Source organism: Polyodon spathula, chromosome 6 (assembly GCF_017654505.1).
Source record: "Polyodon spathula isolate WHYD16114869_AA chromosome 6, ASM1765450v1, whole genome shotgun sequence".
Lineage (NCBI taxonomy): Eukaryota > Metazoa > Chordata > Actinopteri > Acipenseriformes > Polyodontidae > Polyodon > Polyodon spathula.
The window spans coordinates 40,614,208-40,637,029 of record NC_054539.1 but is presented as its reverse complement, the minus strand read 5'-3'; the positions used below and the strand labels follow the sequence as shown (position 1 = coordinate 40,637,029).

At 36.1% G+C, this 22,822-nt stretch overlaps 1 protein-coding gene across 1 annotated transcript in view; it reads right to left on the bottom strand.

Annotated features, from left to right (window-relative positions):
* desi2 (desumoylating isopeptidase 2) overlaps window positions 1–19,696 on the bottom strand; it is a 68,609-nt gene extending 48,913 nt beyond the window's left edge. Inside the window, exon 1 of the mRNA XM_041252845.1 lies at window positions 19,228–19,696. Within this exon, the coding sequence (XP_041108779.1) occupies window positions 19,228–19,266 (39 nt within the window). The 5' untranslated portion in view covers window positions 19,267–19,696. The remainder of the gene's footprint in view (window positions 1–19,227) is intronic.
* Window positions 19,697–22,822: the final 3,126 nt, after the last annotated feature.

Below are 22,822 nucleotides of genomic sequence, written 5' to 3'. Positions count from 1 at the left end.
AGGAATACGGCTAGTTGGGCAGTCCTTCATTCTTCAACAAGATAACGACCCAAATCACACCTCAAAGTTGTGCAAGAACTATCTGGCAAAGAAGGAAAGTGAAGGACAACTCAGTCTAATGACCTGGCCTGCCCAGTCTCCAGACCTCAATCCCATAGAACTTGTATGTGACGAACTGGACAGATCAAAGCAGAGCTACCCACAAGTGCCCTACATCGCTGGGAATTGCTGCAGAAGAGCTGGGAAGACATGTCAGGTGATTTCCTGCTGAAACTTGTTAACCGAATGCCTCGTGTTTGTGAGGCTGTTATTAAGGCAAAGGGTGGCTATTTTGAGGAATCCAAGATTTAGAGACAATTTAAAATTTTCCTGAACATTGCTTTGATACTCATTATGTTATGTTTTGTATATTGTAACATGTGTTTTCATTTTCAAGTATTTACAGAAACGTATACGACGTAAAACATTGTCAATTATGAAAAAAAACTAGTTTCCAGCAAGTGTACTCAAACTTTTGACTGATACTGTACATTTAAAAGTTGTATTACATTGTAGAGCCCATAATGGCGTACTTTACAAATAATAAACTACTAGTATTTTTTTCCCGCAGCCAAGCTTCCCTCTGTAATTATACTGTATTATATTTACAACGACCATCGTACTTTTCATGGTTCTTCAGGGAAGGCTACTTTATGTGGAGTGTAGTGCACCCCTACAACTAATAATATAATGGGGGTGGGAGAGATCAGATATTGCGACTCAAATGCCAAGTTTTACTACACAAATTATATTTTGAGTTGCAGAATTGGGATACAAATAAACAAAAAAGTTACTTCCAGCCCTGTAGTGTAACCTATTACTTAGACAGAAGTTTTGAGATCCTTTAGGTCTTTCTGGAATAAGCATTTCTAAAAGCCAGGAAGTTCCACTTATTGGCCTTTCCAATCAATATTCAATATGAGCAAATCCTGCCAGGGGCATATCTTGGAAACAGTACTCTATGTGCATAACACATTGATAAGTTTTATAGCCTTCATGTGAAAGAATTGTACAAATCCATACTCTTATGAGTTCAGGGGAAGCAAGGTACTGTATGACATGTGGAAGCTTTCTGCCTTTCACTTGCATTGGCAGGGCTTGAAATTAAGGGCAGTCATGCGGCCTTGCTCAATCTGAAAAAACATTTGTGAAAGATATTTGCAGTTGGTTCTCTTTCAGGTTTAAAAAAGATTTACTGCAACCAACTTAAATGTGGTTCAACTATCATTATCCCCATATCTTAATGTCCTTATTCTACAATGTACTTGTGTTTATGATCATTTGTTCATCTTATGATAAAGGTAAATTAATATATATATTTTTTTAATTTATCCAAAAATCTTACCTTGTGTTAAACTGTGTATAATATACAATATTAAATTTAACAAAATGGTCCCATGGCGTAGCGGTAAAAGCCAATGCCTTCAGTACAGGGAGCTACATCCTCACAGGCTCGAATCTAGGCTCTTGTTTGCCGGGCTGGAGGGCTGCTCAGCAGCAATGCAGTTGGCTGCATTGTCATTGGGAAGGTTTACTTTCCTGGTCAGGGATCTCACCAACTCTCCATACACGGCTTACCCCAGTCTGCCAATTGCTCTCTGCGGCCTCACTGATGACAGCTGTGTTCCTCCGAAGAGCGAAATTGTCATCGTGCGGAGGCACAGTATAACAAAGCAGCTACTATGCAGGAGCAGGGTCGGAGGAACTGGTTATTGTCATACATTGACCAAATAGGGTATCTTTCAGCACCTTCAGTGTGCAATAAGAGTAAGCAAATTGGCATACCCCTTTTTTTCATTTTACTTTTTTGTATCATTACAGGTTAAAACAAAACCCTTTTTATTACTCATTCTTGAATTCTCTAGCTGTCTAAAGTCTTGCTTGATCCTTGTGTCTATCACATGGGAACAAATACTAAACTTGGTTATTATGCTATCTTGATTTTTGTGAATCCACCTTCAGAGTTGCTGCTGTTATAATGTATTTCATTTTAAATTAGCTCTGTATATGAATTGTAAGCAAAACGAATTACACATGGGATGCAAGTGGTAATTAACTGTAATATAGCTTTGTGCGTAATACTGGAGGAGTACCAGCATAAAAATGTTTGATCAGCTGTGGGCGGCACTGACTGTTCTTACATCGACTAGATGTGGTCATCAATCAGGAAACCCAGAAGCAGCCCGGTTTGAAAAGTACAGTGTTATTCCCAGGTTTAACAGTTAATTTTGAAACTCCAAAGAAGCGCAACTATATACAGTCAGTCTTTTTCAATGTGCACAATTTATTTACCAGGAACTCAAGTTTGTTGTCCTGCTCTGAATCCAAGGCGGCACACTTTTTGTTTACATTGAATACACAAAGCACATACTTGCAAAGCATTTTCAAAATTGATTCACTGGTAGTCAAGATGGGACCAGCCAATCAGACGCTAGTTAACACTTAAGCAGGAAAAGAACAGCAGGCCCGCTGCTTGTCTGGTAGAAATACCGTAAATAGCAAGGCAGGTTCGTTGATAAATTTATATAATATTATTAACTATGCACATTATGAAAATGTAATTTTTTTTAAATCGATTAGCCAGCATTTATCTCTATGTATATAATGAAAAATGGAAAACTTGTTGCGCTCTATAGTTAAAATCTTATGGAGTACCAGGAAGTCGCTTCACATTTTACTGATCCCTTAACTTCTTACTCATGGTTATTTTTTGGGGGATGGGGATGGGTTTCTAGCTGCCTGTCAGACAGCCGTCTGTGTCTGTGAAGGTGCCACCCAAGTTGCAGACAGTTAAGCTTGGTATTTATAGTCCTCTAATTTTACTTTTGCATTCATTTCAAATGTACACATTATTTGCATTTCCTATTCAATTACAGTATATTATGCACCCAATATATAAAATATTAATTAAACTTTTTTTTTTTTTTTTTTTTTTTTTTTTTTTTTTTAAATACAAGAAAAATTACATTTTCAGTTAAACGTCCAGTAAAATACTATTTGATTTAGGATTTTTTTTTTTTGTATACATGTAGTGTGTAAAACATTACAGCCTTTAAAAGCATCCACTGTCTTTATTTATGTAACATAGCTACAAAGATTTGAAATGTATTCCGATCATAAAAATTACTACCTCTATACAAGCATGCATTTCTCCAATACAGCTGCGAATGAAAACTACCAGGGAAGTCAGTTGGAGCCAAACATTCTGTACTACGGAGGGATGTTGTTGGTGTGTTCAGTTATGATAAGCAACAAATCTTGAGCAAAAGCAAGATGGAGAAAAAAAGTAGAACCTCAATTAAGGCCCCCCTACACCTTAAAATTAACAAAACAGGCTTCTTCAAACCAGAATGCAAGATGCTGAAAATGTGTAGTCCTCCTAGTTTATTTGTCAGATTAATCCTGAGGTGAAAGTTAACCTTTTGAAAATAATAAGTGAGTCATCTTTTAATTATATATATAATATATAGATATATATATTATATATATATATATATATATATATATATATATATATATATATATATATATATATATATATTATATATATATATAGCTCTGGAAAAAATTTAGACCACCATTTCTCCCAAATTCCAAATAAAAAAAATATTGTCATTTAGAGCATTTATTTGCAGAAAATGACAACTGGTCAAGATAACAAAAATGATGCAGTGTTGTCAGACCTCGAATAATGCAAAGAAAATAAGTTCATATTCATTTTTTAAACAACACAATACTAATGTTTTAACTTAGGAAGAGTTCAGAAATCAATATTTGGTGGAATAACCCTGATTTTCAAACACAGCTTTCATGCGTCTTGGCATGCTCTCCACCAGTCTTTCACACTGATGTTGGGTGACTTTATGCCACTCCTGGCGCAAAAATTCAAGCAGCTTGGCTTTGTTTGATGGCTTGTGACCATCCATCTTCCTCTCGATCACATTTCAGAGATTTTCAATGGGTTTCAGGTCTGGAGATTGGGCTGGCCATGACAGGGTCTTGATCTGGTGGTCCTCCATCCACACCTTGATTGACCTGGCTGTGTGGCATGGAGCATTGTCCTGCTGGAAAAACCAATCCTCAGAGTTGGGGAACATTGTCAGAGCAGAAGGAAGAAAGTTTTCTTCCAGGACAACCTTGTACTTGGCTTGATTCATGCCAAAGCTGCCCGATTCCAGCCTTGCTGAAGCATCCCCAGATCATCATCGATCCTCCACCACATTTCACAGTGGGTGTAAGACACCGTGGCTTGTAGACCTCTCCAGGTCTCCGTTTAACCATTAGACAACCAGGTGTTGGGCAAAGCTGAAAATTGGACTCATCTGGGGGTGCTTCAGCAAGGCTGGAATTGGGCAGATTTGTCTTTGTGAAGGACGCATTTACTGCTGCATCACTTTTTGCCTTTTTAAACATGTTCTGCTGTAAATCAAGGGTTCTTTTTAATTCGGCAAGCTTTTCTTGCCTTTGCTTTCCTTCAAACATGCCATGTTTTTCTTTATGGTTACCCACACACGACACTAGTACCTTGTTACAATACCACCTAAATATTGATCAATGTAAAGTAATCGTCACAAAAAGTACTTCATGTTGATGTTCAATTAATTTGCTGTTTTGTTCTGACATCTTTTTATACTTATAATTTGAAAGTCTGTTCCAGCGCTCTTTTCAAGATGGTTGCTCTACTGCACTTGGGTTTGGGTTTTCAGAAGTGTGTTTGCTCTCTCATCGCTGCTTGTTTGTGGCAGCGCGTAAGCCCTGCACAAGGGAAATATGTAGTTTATTCTATGTTTCTGGGTTAATTGTTAATAAATGAATTGCATTAATTGTTCAGCTGCTGTGGCACTCTTCCAGGGCTGACTACCTGTCTGTGTGGAGCAGCAGCTGAAAGCAATCAGCTGTTCCTACTGTATTTTATTTTTAGTGTTTGAACAGTCTTTTACCATCCGCTGTGTGCTACCATTGCTGATTGCTTCACATGATATTGTTTGTTTTTTTTGTTTTATGTGTTAATAAATACTGAGCACCTGGCGTGTTTCACTGCACTTCTGTGTCTCTGTGCCTCCATTCCGGCTCTCACCTGCCCGTCTGCCTATTTCAGTGCGGGAATGATGCGTAACAATGCCACATGGTGTCATGACAAATTTGGCAGGGGTATTCCATATCCCTGAAAAGACACGGCCCATTGAAGCTGGTGAAATGATGAGGGTGTAGTTTCTACCGAGAGACTGCTGTGATTTGATATAAACCGAGAGGTTGCGAGCCTGCAAGCCTGCAGTGACTGGGAGCAGAGTTTTGAAGCATGGAGGGAGAAGCGGATGAGTAAACAGAGCAGCCAATAAGGGAGAATATATAATTACATAAACACTAGTTCATTTATACCTCTAATATGTTGCACTGTTATAGTGACATTTTATTATTTATAATAGTCTAATAGATAGATCTAAGATATGTATTTTATTGAAGATTTCGATAATACACAATATTCTTTTGTAGCAACACTAGGGGATGTATACAGTAGTTGTATATTTTTCGAAACCCTGCTACTTACTCTTTAAATGTAAAATACCGGCACATGAAACAATGAAGTCCAACCAAACCACACAGTAAATGGAATTGCGATCTTTCCCTATACACATGGAAACGTACCACATGAGCATTAATTCACAATTTTTTTTTTTAAATGTTTCATTGTGATGTTTGATGTATTTCAGTTAGCCATCTATGGTGTTCAAAACTGAATAGGATATATATTTTGAAATGCACAAGTGTATTGCTGCATGTATCCAGCATACAATTAATGGTGCCTCTAATTCTTCATGCTTTTTACTGTTTTCAACATCTGATTCATCTGAACATTAACGATCAGTTAAATAGATAATTTCAAAATTAACAAACTGCATAATACAGTAGTATTGCCGAGTCTGACGCTTAAGTCCAAAATAAATAATGTTGATTACCGTATTATGAAACGGTTCCCATTGTAATGACCATATCCATTTCCATAAAAATAATATTGTAGTCGGAAGAAAATATGAAAGAATAGATGTGAATAGAATCAGATGCAATTAAGACAAACGTAGAGCTATACTTAAGATATGGTAGCTTGATAATGTAATTTAGAACCTCTTACTGCTGTAAGTATTAGGAGTGAGGCAGTGACCCATTCCTACTCCTGTAAATAAAGCTTACCAGTGGGTCTCATCTTTAAATTCTCAAAAGGTTTAACAGACCCATGATATAAATAATTATGATTAAACATTATCAAAACCATCAGGCATTTATAGAATCATGCAGCTATACCTATATAAAATAATAAAACAGTTTAACCAAGCATTTATCAATGGTAATATCAATTGTTTGTTTTAAGGATAAAGTTGACTAAAGTCTTGGATAATGCAATAAAATGTAATATTGTAAAATTACTTTTAAAACAAATCATAATTACTGTCATTTACGGTAAGTGATGAGACATCTCAGTTACAGCCTCTCCAGACAGCAGCTAAAGGGGGAAAAATGGATTTAGGCTTAAGTTTTACATTAAAGCCCATCTAAAACTTTCATAATAAAATCTAAGAATGATATCTGGTCTGGGGCATTTCGCCCTTGCAATTTTACAATCGTAATGCACTGTAGGGAACATAATCCTACTGAAAATATCCCACTCTCAAACTTGCATTACTTACATTACTTACTTTATGTATGGGTTAATGACACTGGAAACTTACTTTTATAATTTTATTGACATTTGCACAAAAAGTTGGTAAAATTACATTTTACTGAAATGGCGTGAAGTGTGTACATTGTGAGAATCAATATTGTGTTTAGTTGAAAGAATAAAAAATAATATAATTTGTGTGATTACGTGCTACTAGTTTTTTCTTTATCCAAACTTAACAATTTGCAATCAAACTTGACCATTTGTAATCAAAACCGCAATATTAATACTTAGAGTTTACTTTTAAACAGTCACTTCTAGCGTCACTACCGGTAGCAGATCATTTTCAACAGGTCTTTGTATAAACTACAAAAAATGCTTGTTGGCACAGGCAGTGTCACCTTTTCACACATGTATTTCAGGTACCAAATTAATTCTTCTTACTTAAAACTTGCATACAGTGCATGTACTGTGAATTCTGGTGATCTATTAATTTTTTTTTCTTGCTTTACCAATGTGCTAAAAAGGAAACTTCCAATGGTTTTGGTTGAGAAGCAGTCATTGTTGGGGCAGAAATAATTCCAAATAGGGACAGACTAAACCATCACCACGTTACTGCTTTTGAAAGACCATTGAAGGTACAATAAGCTATTTGGTAATTAATCTGATCAGCTGGCTTAATAATCCATAACCCATTTCACACACAAATGCCGCTACTGAGCAGTCTTGAGACATTAAAAAGAAAAATTTACCCACACAGCATGAAATTGCGCAATCTATGCCAGTGTAATACCATCATAACCTTTTCACACAGCCAAAGAGATCGCGCGAGTACAACTTTCAAAAATGTCAGTCAACAGATCGTTTTCATGGCAACAGCGATTCGCCCATAAAACTACAGCATCGTGCGTCATCCCTTCTATTGTGAATTCACCTCTTGGTCAGCTGTGTAACACAGACGACAAATACACTCAACACGTCTGTTATACAGTCATGTGGGATGCTGACTTTCAATCCACGCCCACTTTAGCACTTCAGCAATTCCGGTGGTTTTTTGCACATGCACGAAATTCTAAATTTAAAGGGGAGGTTTGTGTCATGGTCGGCATTTTCTGTCTGTGAACTTTAACTGTCAAACTGTATTTGATATGTGATTGACGTTTTTCTACATTGTACATTGTTTTACACTTCCTAAATGTTCTGACAGTATTTTCAAAAGCTACATTTTAAGTGAAAAAAATCATATTGTTTTAATAATACCACTTTGTAATATGACATAACGTTACGTTCATTATATTAGGAATAGACTATTTTTTCCACATAATCTATAGTTATTTGAGCAGTTAACTTTACCTTACCACATAGTTTACAAAGACATGGTAAACTCTCACACCAGACTTAAGACAATTTGTCATTTTACATTTTTAATCCATCCTTCGGATAAGAAGTACCAAGGTCCTATTGTAAGTGACGCTGCATCAGATTCACACCTCACCCCCTAGTCTCTGAAAGTCGCTTTGGATAAAATCATCTGCTAAATGACCAATTCTTCATCATCATCATCATCATCATCATCATCATAATAATCATCATCCCTGGGTAATGAATTGAAGTTTTTCATGTTACAAATATTAAAGTAAAATATATAAATGCATTATTTTATGTATGGGACAAATCAATAATTAAGAAGCATTTATTGTGCAATTATATTTATGTTTCAAATATGTTGACAGTCCTGTATTCATGCTGGGAAAGAAACTTAATCTTCTCACTACTGCTCCCTCTCGCTTTTACACATATTGTAATATTGCTACCTAACTCTACTGTCATAGAAATGTTACCAATTATAATTAGTTCAACACATATTCTATTTAACGTTAACAAAAAAATATAACTACAGCAGTCTGAACAGTAATTATAAGCAGCTGTGAATACTTTACTAAAAAGACTAGAAAAAATAAAATCGCTTCAGCCAAATTCTAAAAAGACAATTATTGTTACAATTTCACTGACGGATCGCATATTTTTATTTTATACTTCTCGCTAATGGAGTCTTCTCATTCATCTCTGGATGACGTGAGGAACTTTGTCAACAGGACAGTGCCCAACACATCTGGACAAGAAGAAAAAAAAAAAAGTCCCTACGGAAGTATACCAAAAACTTCAGATTTGAAGGTAGAGTATCTTTTACATTATGTTGGTTCATAAAACAATTGCCTTCACAAATAATCATTATATTTTCACAAAAGTGTGAAAAAGTTCATACTTTTGCATATTTTTAGACAAAGATCTTTTTTACTCTGACCCGAAAACCAACAACCTGAGAAAGGTTGTGTTAACTGAAGAAAATGAGGCAATCTTCCGCGACTGCCATGACCCCACGGAGCACACCAGGGAAGGACGAAAACTGCACAAAAAATTTCCTCCAAGTACAGTTTTGCATTTCTCTGCTCTTTACAAATAAACTCACTGTAAATAAATACAAACCATGGCAGGGATTTGTATTGTCAAGATAATAGTAAGGTGCATATCTTTTGGGGATTTTCACCTGAAAATATCTCAAATATTCCATGCAAGAACAACCAAAATCAAAAGGTGTTCACTTTACCATCTCAGAATTACACAACAGTTTCACAAAAATGGACCCATCCCTATAATAGTTAAATAGGTTTACCCTGCTTTGTTTATCAGTATTAGTGATGTCACCACAAGTGACTTAATTTACGGATGTTTATCCTTTGAATACTTTAGCTTATGATTCACTACAAAGTTAATAACTATACAAAATATTTTTTTGGAAAAGTAGATTATTGAAACAAATTACATTAAATTAGGTAAACAATAAAAACATGTTAATTGTGACCCTGTTAAAATATAACTAGCTACATATTGAAGCTTTTTATATTTTGTTTTAACATACTTTCTCAAGTGATTGTGATTATCATTTGATGCCCTGTACAACAATCCTACTTGGAGATGTCAGTTATGCTTTTTTTCATTTAAAAAAATGCATAAACTAATAAAAGGAAAACAAAATGAATTAAATACTGTATTACATGTTTTCTTTTTTTGCCCCACACACATAGACATTACTGGCAGAGCATGATGGGATTTATTACATCACGGATAAAAGGGTGTGACAAGTGTCAGCATGTGAGAAAATCAAAGACAGCAGCCCCAGAGATGTCACCAACTGTCACAACAGAAGTCCGGGAGATCCTTGGTGTTGATCTGGTAGGCACTTCGCCAGAAACTAGTACATTCTAACAGCTACCTGTCTCTTTTTCCCAAATATGTGGAAGCATTCGTTCTGAAGGACAAGACGTTATATCTGCATAATATTGTTTAAGAACATTTTTTTTTTTTTTTTAAGATATGGACCACCAGGTAAAATAACTGATCAAGGCAGGGTATTTATAAAATAGGTTAATAACATATTGTTTGAAGAATTTGTCGTGAAACATCTGATTACCTCTGCATATCATCCTCAGACAAATGGGCAGGCTGAAAGAACTAATCAAAACATTGAGAGCTTTATCTAAATTGAACAATGAAAAGCAGGACAACTGGGATGATGTCTTTCTAAAGCCTGTTCTTTTTGGAATTAGAAGTTCGAGTCCACTAAGTACTCGCCTTTTTTCTTACTGTTTTGTAGACCTCAGAATTTTTTTTCTAAAATTGGCACCACATCAGGAGAATCAGTGGCAAGTGATCCCAATGTTTGTAAAAATGTTGAAGAACATAAGAGACAGATGACTGACACTTTTGAAAATGTCAGGGTAAATATTTCTGCATCCCAGGATAAGCAGAAACTGTCTCTTGAGAAAAAACAAAGGGTGTGAAGTGCTTTCAGTTGGCTAAGGGAGAAGGGGTGCTTCAGAGGAATATGGTGAAGATGAGCAAAATGGGAGATAGACTGAAATTTGATTGGCTTGGTCCATATCTTGGAGGGAATTTCCAAGATCTGTGCTATTTTTAAAAATATGAACTGGAAAACCATAAAAAAAAATGCTTCCCTGGCTCATTTTAAACCTTTTGTATGTCTTTTTTTAGTCCCTCCTGTGTTTCAGGTATGTCCTCATCTCCTAGCCCACCTGCCAGTGATGGGATTGTAGAAAGCTTATGTAGTTTATCCAGGCAGTGTATACAGGATGATTCTATTGCAGTGGATGAGGAAGATACTGTACCATTAGAAGAACAGAATGGAAAGCAGTTGGAGGCAGTGTGCACTGTGGAAACATATACGGAACATAAGTCTGTAGGAAACTCAAAAAGAATCAGCAGAGGGATTGACAAGTTACATCTTGATGTTATTTCTGAAGGGTCATGGCTTTTGGATATTCATGTTTACCAGGCTCAGTACTTACTGGGACAAGAATAACCTGTTATTGATGGGCTACAGAGTTGTGTCCTGTTTCAGTCTTTCCTGGCAGGCAGTGTCACAAGACCCTTTGTCCAAAGTTTAAACATACTGGACAATCACTGGATAACAGTTTCAAACATGCATGCTGTCTGATTCTGTAGTTCAGGTGTATGACATCCTTAGTACAGCTGTCACTCCAGAGCGTAAACACTCCATTAGTATAATTATACACTCTGCTGATCCAGAGATCACCTTGGAATATGTTGATGTTCATTTGCAACAGAGCAGCAGTGGCTCTGACTTATTTGCCATAGCTAATGCTTTTGCCCTTTGCAAAAATAAAGATCCTGCAATTTATATTTGAAGACAACACCTGATGAGAGAACATTTAATCAAATGCTATAAGTCTGGGAGGCTAGAAATTGTCCCTTACTAACATAACCCTAACATCCCACTCTTTTTGGCCAGTGGTGAGTGGGCTTACACCAAAGCTGACCTTTTAACCCACTCGCTCACTTTTTTTTTTTTTTTTTTTTTTTTTTTTTAATTGTGTTTCTTGATTTGCAACTGATACAATTTATAAAATGCCTTAGCATTTGTTTTGCTGTTGTACACTATCTGTATAGTTTGATAAACTTTTTTACACAAAGTGCTCCCCCCCGCCCCACTTTTCCAGTTGTACATTAGTATTCAATTATGTACTTATTTAGAAGACACCCTTATCCAGGGCAACTTGCAGAAGTAACAAGTTATTACATCACAGACGCTCAAATGTAATCACCGCATAAACAGATTACAGCTGTTAGTTACAAACCCCTCCCCCTCAAAAAAATGCCCTCATTTGCATAAAACTAACCAGTGCATGCATTTCAAATTGTATACAGACCCTCCCGCCCCTCAAAAAAGTGCAAAATGTAATGTTTAATACTGCAAGTAAAAAGCAAATCCGCTATTTGTCATTACCAGCATCGACCTGCAAGTACTACACCTCTAATGTATCATGCATAATAGAGTTAAAGCATGTGTATTTCATCGTATGCTCAAAAGTAAACAATTAAATTACACTAATGTATTTTTCATGTCAAATACACGTTCATTTTATTTTTTTAAAAGATAGAAAGCATTGAAAACTTGGTTGCTTTCCAGCAAAGGAGAATCCGCCCCTAATCAACACGTCACCAACAAGTGCATAAAAGCTCTGTGTGTTATTCTTTCATGAAGCTTCTTCTTGCATCGGCCTCCATCCTACCCAGCCACCACCTCGCAGCGTGCCTCGTCCTGGGGGGAGGTGGCCCATAGCCACTTCCTATCTGCAGCTCTGGGATGTATGTAACTGTTCCTGTATTTCCAGCTGTACTCTCGCAGGTAGCTGTCGGGCACCCATAGACGAGACCTCCAGCCAAATTTATCTTTCACTTGGGCCTCACAGTTCATATATCACCTGCAATTGCAATCATCATCATTCATTCATACCGGATTCCCCGTGCTGAAAGCTTAGTTTACATGTAATACATTTTATTATATACAGTTAATCACATGCTACTTCAAATCGATCGTTTATTTTACTGATTTTTTTTTTTTTTTTCCGCTTGTTTTTTCTTCGCCTTGAAGGAAAACATCACACAGGTACAATGGACAGTTATGACTATTACATTGTGTTGACCTAAAGTATTACCAATAGAACTGCATTCAAAAAAATTATTTTATTTGATATTTGGATTTATTCCTGCATACCTGTACTAATGTGTTACCAGTATTTCAGTTGAAATTCCAGAAATCATGCTAAACATAAAACATATTGTATTGCTTTAAAAAAATAAGTATTCCCGAGTTTGTGAAATCTGAAATACTTAATGTTAAAAGTACACACTGCAGAGCTGTAGGTCCAATATAACAGTTTGTAAAACATAACATTTAAGTGATGTACTTCAACACGTTTTCCAAGCATATACTTTCTTTAAAAGGTACTTACAGGTGAAAGATGTAATTGTGTATTTTACGATGTCTTGACAATTATTTCCCCCAACAGACTAAAAACAGTATAATCATTTAAAATGACTACAGTAAACAATAAAAATATTAGTTAGTATACAAGTCTGTGTATTAAACCAAACCCCCCAACATATGTTTAAAAAAATCCTAATTTTTGGTTATTCCAAGACATGTCATGTATAAAAATACAGTAAAAAGATACAGTACTTAATACAGCACAATTTTTTAGATGTATATCTTGTCTATATATTATTATGCAACTAAGCAGCAACCAGATTCTGACTACATACTGTACAGTTACCAAATAAGCATAAAATACACAACATTTTACACATCTGATTCACTAAATGTACACTCTGTTGGTTTCATGCAGGTACACTTTTCCGTGTGCTGTGTTTTGTTTTAGTCTGTAATTGTTGCAATCAACCTACTGTAAATAACATCAAATATCTTGTTGATTCTTCGCAGCCACCTCTATGTGGATTGTTGGGCACAGTTTTGTGCAATGGGGGGAGCAACGTGCCAGGAGAACACTCAGGCTGGACCTGCAGCTGCCAAGCACCTTTTTTAAAATTTTATTTATGATTTAATTTTCAATTCCCCTGTTTCTGAACGTAATATCCTGGTGATACGTGCTGGAGGCAATCATTTTGGAAAATTGAAAAGCGTGGAAATAATTAATTCAAAGAATGAAAAAGATTTGCAAAGGCACAAGCTCTTTCCAAAAACAAAAATAATTCTCTTGTGCATCACCGAGAGACGTCTTTGGAAAGATGTGACAGCATCTCCAAAAATAAACAAAGCACGTACCTGGGTGAACAATGTGATTTCGGATTTTGTAAGGGGGGGGGGGGGGGGGGGGGGGATTCAGTAAGGCATCCTGAAATTAAATATGATCAGGTTGGGCTTTTTAGGGGAGGTGGTGTCCATATGAGTGACACAGGTAATGTAATTAAACCACACCTCCTGCAAATATGTTGTCCTTTCCTTCCAATAACCACCCTTACATCTTTGTTTTTTATTTTATTGCACTATTTTACATGTTTAAAGGGTTTTCTTTTTTTTTTTTTTTTAGATATGTCTTAAATATGATGCATGAGATGTCTTTCAAATTATAAATCAAGGTCATGAATTCAGTTATGGTACAATAAGTACTCTTAAACTGAGCTACAGCTGGTGTACAACATAAAAATAATTAAATCAAATAATTTTAGGTGAAGAATGAATTCTCACGCAGCTTTGCATAGTAATTTTCACATTTTTCCTGAAATCAGTAATGGAGACTATTATTGTAGAAGTGAAGATCAGTGAAATTGATAATATAAAGCTTAGTTTAAAATGAACCTAGAAAAGCCTAAATACTTCCTTAGGGTATGACAATAACAACATTTTTGAAAGAAGTAAATGTTTGACAAGAAGTGACTTAAACTACACAAATATAAATTATACTAACAAAGATATTTTTAAAATATGTACTTGTGTCAGCGCGTTTGTGTCTATTTAACAGTTAAACAGGGTGGTCTGATCAGGATATGGGGTGATTTAGCAGTGCAGGGACTAGAGATTTGATTGAAAAGTGAATGAATGCAGCCATCAAAACATTCTACAAAGTAAAACGTTACCATTGAAGGAGATAAAACCTCTGGAATGGTTGTAATAAAAGCAAAAGGAGGACACACACAATACTAAAGCAGGGGTGCCCATACCTTTTTCATAAATAAATATTTTGAATTACTTATTAAAATTATGTCTATGGTAGTTGTTCAACTACCACACATTGTGTTAACTACAACATGACCTGACGTTTTATTTTTCCTAATATACCACGGATACAATTTATTGTGAAAGTGATGATTAAAGACTTTCATGGAGGGAGATCTCTCCAAACTGTAATACTACATGCAAAGCGTCAGCGAGTACGTGGCTATGGTGCAACGATGCCACCATGTTAACTGGTACAGATGCTCATAATAAATCATTTAATTGCTCTAAAGCACATTAGTGCAGCAAGCAATCATTCTGTATGTTCTTCTATTATGCAGTCTGTATAAATTAAGTGTACAGCTTTAGCCCACCTTCCCACATATAGGCTTGATTATAAAAAAGACAAAAACAGTATTCCGTATATGAAGAGAAGTGTTCGTACTCATCTCCCCATTCAGATTATTGGAAAAGTTCAAAATTGCAGAGCAAAAGCATAGTGGTATTATAACTTAGTTCAATGTGAGCCTACATAAACACCTAAACTTAAATACACCTTAACGATATTGTTATATATTTTCCAACTTCTGTAACTTGCCCCAGATAAGGGCACCCGCTAAGCAAATAAATAACAAATACTGTACTTCATATGCCAGGAACTACTTTTAAATAAAAGAAGTAAACGTTTCAGTGATTTTAAGCACACACAAATATAAAAGTATACTATGAAAAAGATTTTTAAAACAAAACATTAAATACATTAAACATAAGTTTACTTTACACCTCGATATTTAAAACGACAAATGCCACAGTTTATAAACAGAAAACTTTGTAGTAAAAAAAAAAAAAAAAAAAAAAAAAGAAGAAAAACTACTTGCAATACCTCTCGCGTCTTAAAAAACAAAACAAAAAATAAGGCGTACTGTAAGCTTAACAGAGACTCCAACGACCCTCCCCTTTAAATTTCGGATTTCGTGCATGTGCAAAAAGGTAAGAGGCAACTTATTTTCCACAACACTGGCACAGCCTTTCACCCAGGAGTTATAAAATATGACGGCTCTGTGACGGTACTTCACACAGATCAAAATGCCGCATCAGTGCCAGTTCTGAGCTCTCCTAACTTGTCTGTGTGAAAGGGATACATGACTAGGGCCAGTCTTGCACTACTTTACTTGGTAGTAGTAAGGTGGGCAAACAGAGCATGATCGGTTTCACCCTCTACAAGAAGGATGGGTGTGTGCGTATCATCAGCAGTTATGAAATCTATGCAAGATTATCACAGTTCTCAATCGCAAAACATATAAAAAATAAACTTTATGTACAACGTTACAAGGAAGTGCACAAGAACATTTACTGCATTTCCGTGTGTGTACTGTTGGTGTCAAGGTGAAAATGGGTGGTTCGGTTAATACAGAGACCCGGATAACGAGGGTTCAGATACTGGGGATTCAACTGTACACTAATGCTGTTGTACCACCTGTCCCTACTGTAATGTAAGGAGTTGATGTCGATACCCTCGCTGTTGTCATCAGGCAAAGAAAAATACAAGTACAACCTTGGCATTTTCAGAGTATCATTAGGACTAAGGTGACCAGACATCCCGTTTTGGATGGGACAGTCCCACTTTTGGAACACTGGTCCCAGTGTCCCCAGAACCTCTCTTGGGACACTCATTTAATCACACCCCCCCCCCCCCCCCCCCCATAGGCAACAATTGCAGAAATATACGCTATTATGTCACATCACCATGCCATGTTTACAACTCAGTGCACTGATTGTTGTGGTTTGAACACTTCTTTGTGCACCAAAATAGCCAGAATAGCTGCAAAATAGAACAAAACTATGTGGAAACACATTTTCTATTGAAACAAACTTTCAGTTGCCACAGGTACCTTCCAAGAAACATATGTTAGTGAATAATAAAAATGTATGAACTACTTATTTTCACATTTGTGAAATTTGTTATAAAAATATTTAAGTTTCACAATGTTTTTAATTTCTTTACGTATACATTTTGTTGTTTTTACCAATAATGAAATACAAGAGATGCCCATTTATTTATTTATTTATTTATTTTGAGTACTGTATATGATACCGGAACAAATAGTTTAAAACAATTACAAAAAATATATATCACGTCCTTGTTTCATTTTACCTTTCTTTTAAAAAGCAAATATCTAAATAAGCTGCTAGAGGCCGGATAATTCTCTTTAATTTGGTGAGGCCTTATTTATTTCTGTGTTAATGTATTACAGAAGTATATTTTATCTTGCAAAGTTTAAGAAAAAATAGGACAATGGAGTATTCATATTTAAGACTTATCTGTTGATAGCTATAACATATTTTATAAATATTTTACTATAGAAAAAAAACATGTTTTTCCTTCAGCAAAAGAGGCAAGTGTCAGGGGCGGGGTCGATCCCTTTAAGTTTCTCCAAATAGGTTTATTTCCAACTTTCCTGTAACATGTTTTAAACTGACAGGTATCACTTAAAACAGAAAGTAACCTGTTCATTGTATGATGGCATTTCTGTTTTTCATTACCAACCAATGACAGTGAGAGTCTCCGGACAAACTGAAAGCTTCTCTGCACATTTTACATAGGCTTATGTTTAAGCTTATATTAAGGAAAGTTAAATAGTATTCCTTTCATAATAAGTGACAACATTTTATTTGATCAGATAAGGAATATAATTTAATTTTATTACACCTTGATCCATGTCTCAGCCATACTGTCGATTCAAAAATATGAACTCCGGCCAAGATCAGCAATGTATTCATATTGAAAGGCCCTGGTTTGCAAATTGGACACTGGAGGCTAGCATAGAAATAGACCGAGATGGAAAGTGGAAATCAAAGAGAGAAGATGCAGTTTTAGGCAGAAAGCGAGACTAGATTTGCAGCAGTAATCAGCAATAAAACAGAATCTCGGAAACTGCTTTTATTGAATAGCTACTGTGTAAAGTAATAAGTATACTTGTGCAGAAATGAAATTACTGGCAGTAAGATTATTTATTCACAAAAAAGGTTTTTGAAAGTGAAAGATAACATTGAATACCACCACAAGTCTCTGCATTCACTTTCAATATGATATAAGGAGATCAAACAGTGGCAAAGTGAAAGTAAAAACCCTAGAACTTCCCAGTAGCTTAGCTGGAAGTTAGTCACCACATTTCCATATTGTTCCAGTTTAAGGACTTAAATCTGGTCACCTTAATTATGGCTCCTGTTTTTCGGTTTTTATTAATTTCATTTTTTTTCGGTGCTTATTTTTAAGCATTTTCGACGTAAAAGTTCAATCGCTGTTTTCGCTTTTTATATACTGTATGAAAATATTGTTTTCGGTTATTTTTTTCTGTCACAATATGTATAGTAACTCGCCAGTACAGTACTTGCACACATTTTCAACTGCACTGTGCACCTGGTTTCCTTTGATGTCTTTCACAACAAAATCATTATGGTCACGGGCATATTCACTGGAGTTTTTTGTGTTTAGGTATTTTTTTATTTTATTTTTTACATTTCACCACAATTTGCTAATCTGTTTTAAATTCCACGAGTGTGTAAATAACTTACTCCCTGTCGGACTGTAACAAAACTTTAAATCTCACGAGCAAGAACAATCCTCAATTTCTTGTAATCTCGTTTTAACCCCTGCAAGCATGTTACAATCCTTCAATAGAAATGTTGGAATTTGCTCCAACTTTGTAGTTGGGTGGGTTTAAGTATACAGAACGAATCAATGCCAGATACAAATCAGGAAGGAGTGTCAATGCCCAATAGCACAGCACAAAGTTTTTTTGAAGATATTTTTTTTTCTTTTCACAATGTTAATTGAGTAACCATTTTCACCGTTTTTCTGGTTTTATTAGCTATAACCGATTTCATTTGTGTGTCGTGGTGGTTTAAGCCAAAAAAAATAATTCATTAATGCAGCCAACTGTATATTATACGCGTAGCTTCTGGTTTTCGGTTTTAACTGATTAAAAAAAAAAACTTAAAACCAGAAGCCCCGAGTATAACATACAGTTGGCTGCTTTACTGATTTATTTTTTCGGCATCAAACTTAGGGCAAGTTGTCCCAAAAAGGTTCTGCACGTTACAAGTCAACCAGGTTGTCTGTTTACTGCGTTCCTGATTTTATTTTATTTGTTGCTTTTTTTTTTTTTGCTTGTTCATGAGGAAAAGGATTTACGAATCACCAACACAATCTCAAAAAATTAAAAAAGGTCCACCCACATTCACTATGTGAAAACTTTTCTCCTTCGAGAAATACATTCAACAGATGTTCCACAGTTTAACTCTTCCTCCTCCCTAAATAACCACCAAAAAACAGATGTAGCTTACTACAGTAATTGTGTATCTAATTTATAATTACTTAATCCCAGAATAATACAAAATTGGTAAATGTGTAATAATCTTCAAATTCTAGTAAACTTATTGCCCACAAATATTCGTTATTGTATGTTGTACTTACCATATCATATACGTTCAGAATAACCGTCTCGTTTGCCATGAATGCTGACTTTTGTAATTCAAGATTCTAAAATTAATCAGTCTTTTTTATTTCCACCTTACTATTTACTCTGTCCTTTCCGTCCCAGTAAACAGTTATTCGCCGGACCAACATTCAGGTCCAAAGAATAAAATCACCAACTACAATTAAATAAAAAGAAAAAAAAGCAATGTAGAAAAACACACAGGCGAAACAGATGGAGATTTCCGGATGAAAAGAGGGATTTCTCGTTCGCCACTGCCATCCAGCATCGGATCAGCAATGAAGTAAAGTGCTTCAGGACCCGGAAAATCCAAAGAAAAAGGAACGGTGCTGTATCTGACCTATCCCACTGTACTCTCCACCACAGATAACAGATCCTCTCTGTGGTGAAACGGCTTTTTTACACTCATAGAGCTAAAAAGATCGGTAATTGTTTCTTTTTGCCTACCGGCAGCTTCTTCGTATCGACAATTATTATTCGTAATCATCTGCTCAGGCCTGACATTTTAACCCCTGCAGAGATCTTTCAGGCATGATAGGCGAGCAGGGAGAAATCAAACACTGATTGTATTGACAGCCAAAAAAAGTGATGATGTCCTACCTGTCAACTTTTGAAAATACAAAATCTGGATTTGGGGAGTGCGATCCGTGATACCTTTTTTACTGTTTCCCCTGTAGAGCGGCGGCGGGTGGGGGGTGCAGTATGTGAACTTGCTTCGCGAAATGAATGCATGCTTGCCACAGGGTTCCCCTGGGTCCTAAATCCTGCCAAGTACAGACTGGGCTTGATGATGTGGTCTCATTGGAGTAATGTTGCGACATGCTTTTTATTCAACACGTATCAAGTCAAATAATGAAAGCTTTTTTTGTATTCAAATAATAAATATCAATACGCTCGACTGGTTTTGTTTTGGTTTGTGGTACATTCATTCAATCACAATGGTGCATTTCAAGATGACAGTATGAGCGAATGCCTTTATATTGTTTCGCATTGTAAAAGCATGTAGTATATTGGAAACAAGGTAACGCACAGATAAGCGTAGTAAATAAAGCCCAGAGAGGTATGGCAAAGCAAATACAAAAAACATGGTAAACCATGAGAAATGCATTGGAAAACTGCAAAATTACCAAGCAAATTTACCATGCTAAACTTTTAAAAGATAAGTTAAAATGAGGCTATATATAATACATTTCACTATCAGTGTAAAATCAAATTGGTTGAAATCAGACAAGGTCATATGAGGACTAGGGTTGGGCAAAAGTGCATAGTTAATGCATTCAAAATAATGCAAAATTATGACCTGAGTAACACAAATTGCTTTAACAAACATTATGCATTCAAATGTCTCATGAAGCATGTTGTATTCAGTAAGCCAAATACATTTAGCAACTGAATGAATGCGGAATACTGGTGATTATGTTAAAGCACTAAATCATCAATGAATTGCAGTCCTATTAATAATGCATTCACAATTAACTTGGTAAGTTAGTTAATTAAATTAACATTAAAGAGAAAACCTAAGTTAAGTATTACATTAATAACTGTCAATTAACCAACTCAGGTGGGGACATTTGTTGATTTTATTTTTCTTCTTGTTGTTGTTAGCTTGTTATTAGACCCCTGTCACTATCAGTTTTTCAGCATTTTTGATGGGGGGAGGGGGGTGTACTGGTTCCATGTAATGTTTTAATGGTTTCTGTCTTGCACTTTAGTGCTGTCATATAAATGAGCCACAACAGGAACCTAAATAGTGCTAGTAATAAACATTTTGGAACAGACAACTATACATTTATTTCAAATTACTAAAGTTCAAACAAGACATTTTTCCAATTTCTGACATATTCATACATGTGTAAAATAACAAGAACAGTATTGCATTTTTGACTGCCTATTAATAAAATGCGAATTCAGGATATTTCTTTGTGATGTTAGGATTAGTTCTGTAAAAATCATCCAGAGCACTCAATCAGAATTCTAAAGTAAAAGAAACTGAGTCAAATATAAAAAGCCTCAGCTACAGCCTAGTTTTATACAAAAACAAAACATATCATGACATTCTGACAAGTTAGATATCCCATAATGTTCAGTTTTTTGAAGTTATCGTGCACAACATATTTTTTTATATTTTTTTATTGTGGCTCAATCATAGGTGCCTAACTTTGTTAAAAAGTGAGGGGCAGACTGAAGGAATAACTGCCTAGTGTACTGAGGCAAATGTACAATTTTAGAAGCTTTAAGAAACAAAGCAAACCATTGCAAGCTGACAAAATTGGGTAGGCGTTTCAGCATAAAATGTTTAATATTTCCTTACTGAGCATGCGTTAATTGGAAATACATGCAAATGCAAATTCTTGTGAAAGAAGGGTGAGTGGAACAAAGAAAAACTTCCAAAAACATAGTCAAGTATGTAATTATGTTAAGAGACCGCCTATTAGTTGGTCTTTTGGCGCAAGATAATCTAAAACTAGCTCAGAATCGCCAGGAGCAGCAGTACAACAAACAGGCAAGGATTCTGACTTTTCGGCCAGGTGATAAAGTACTGTTGCTATGTCCCACGTCGGAGTCTAAGTTGTATGTTAAGTGGCAGGGGCTACACTAGGTGATACGGGGAATTGGTAATGTAAATTATGAAATTACACAACCCGACTGCTGAAATAAGACTGAAATCTATCATATTAACTTGTTAAAACCCTGGCATGAAACAGAGGCCCTATTCATAGCTTGTGACAGTTTAGAAGAGATTTTGGTCCCACTGTCAATTCACCAGCTAAAACATTCGAATGGGAGAACAGCTACTTCCAGATCAGAAACGTGAGCTCTACCAGTTAGTGGAAATGTTTAATGATGTTTCTTCTGACTTGCCCAGTAGACCTAATGTTATTTCACATGATATTATTACTCTAGTAGGTTTCAAGGTTCAAGAGAGACCATACAGGATCCCAGAAAGCCGCAGAGGTCCCATTCGCAATGGAGCAGGAGGATATGCTCAGGCTTGGAGTCACTGAACCTTCCAGGAGCGAGTGGTGCAGTCATATCGTGATGGTGGGCAAGAAGAATAGCTCCACTCGGTTCAGTGTTGATTTCCGAAAGGTTAATGCCATCTCCAAGTTCAATGCATATTCATTGCCCCGAGTGGATAAGCTCCGAAGGGATACTGGCAAATTCCACTCACTCAGAACTTGAGAGAGAAAACTGCTTCTCTACCACAGATGGCTTGTTCCATTTCCGGACCATGCCCTTCGGGTTGCATGGAGCTCCCGCCACCTTTCAGAGACTGATGGACCAGGTCTTGGCTCCCCATCATCAGTATACAGCCACGTACACTGATGATGTGGTGATTTTTAGCTTCAACTGGAAGGAGCATATTATTAGACTTTTAGCCATCCTACAGTCTCTAAGGGAAGCAGGGCTAACAGCCAAGCTGGGCAAGTGTGCATTTGGCAAGGAAGAGTCTCAATATCTTGGCTACATTATGGGTAATGGCCGGGTAAAGTCCAGGCGCTGGTGGAGATGGCGATCCCGAGAACCAAGTCACAGGTGAGAACACTATTGGGGTTAGCCGGCTACTATCAC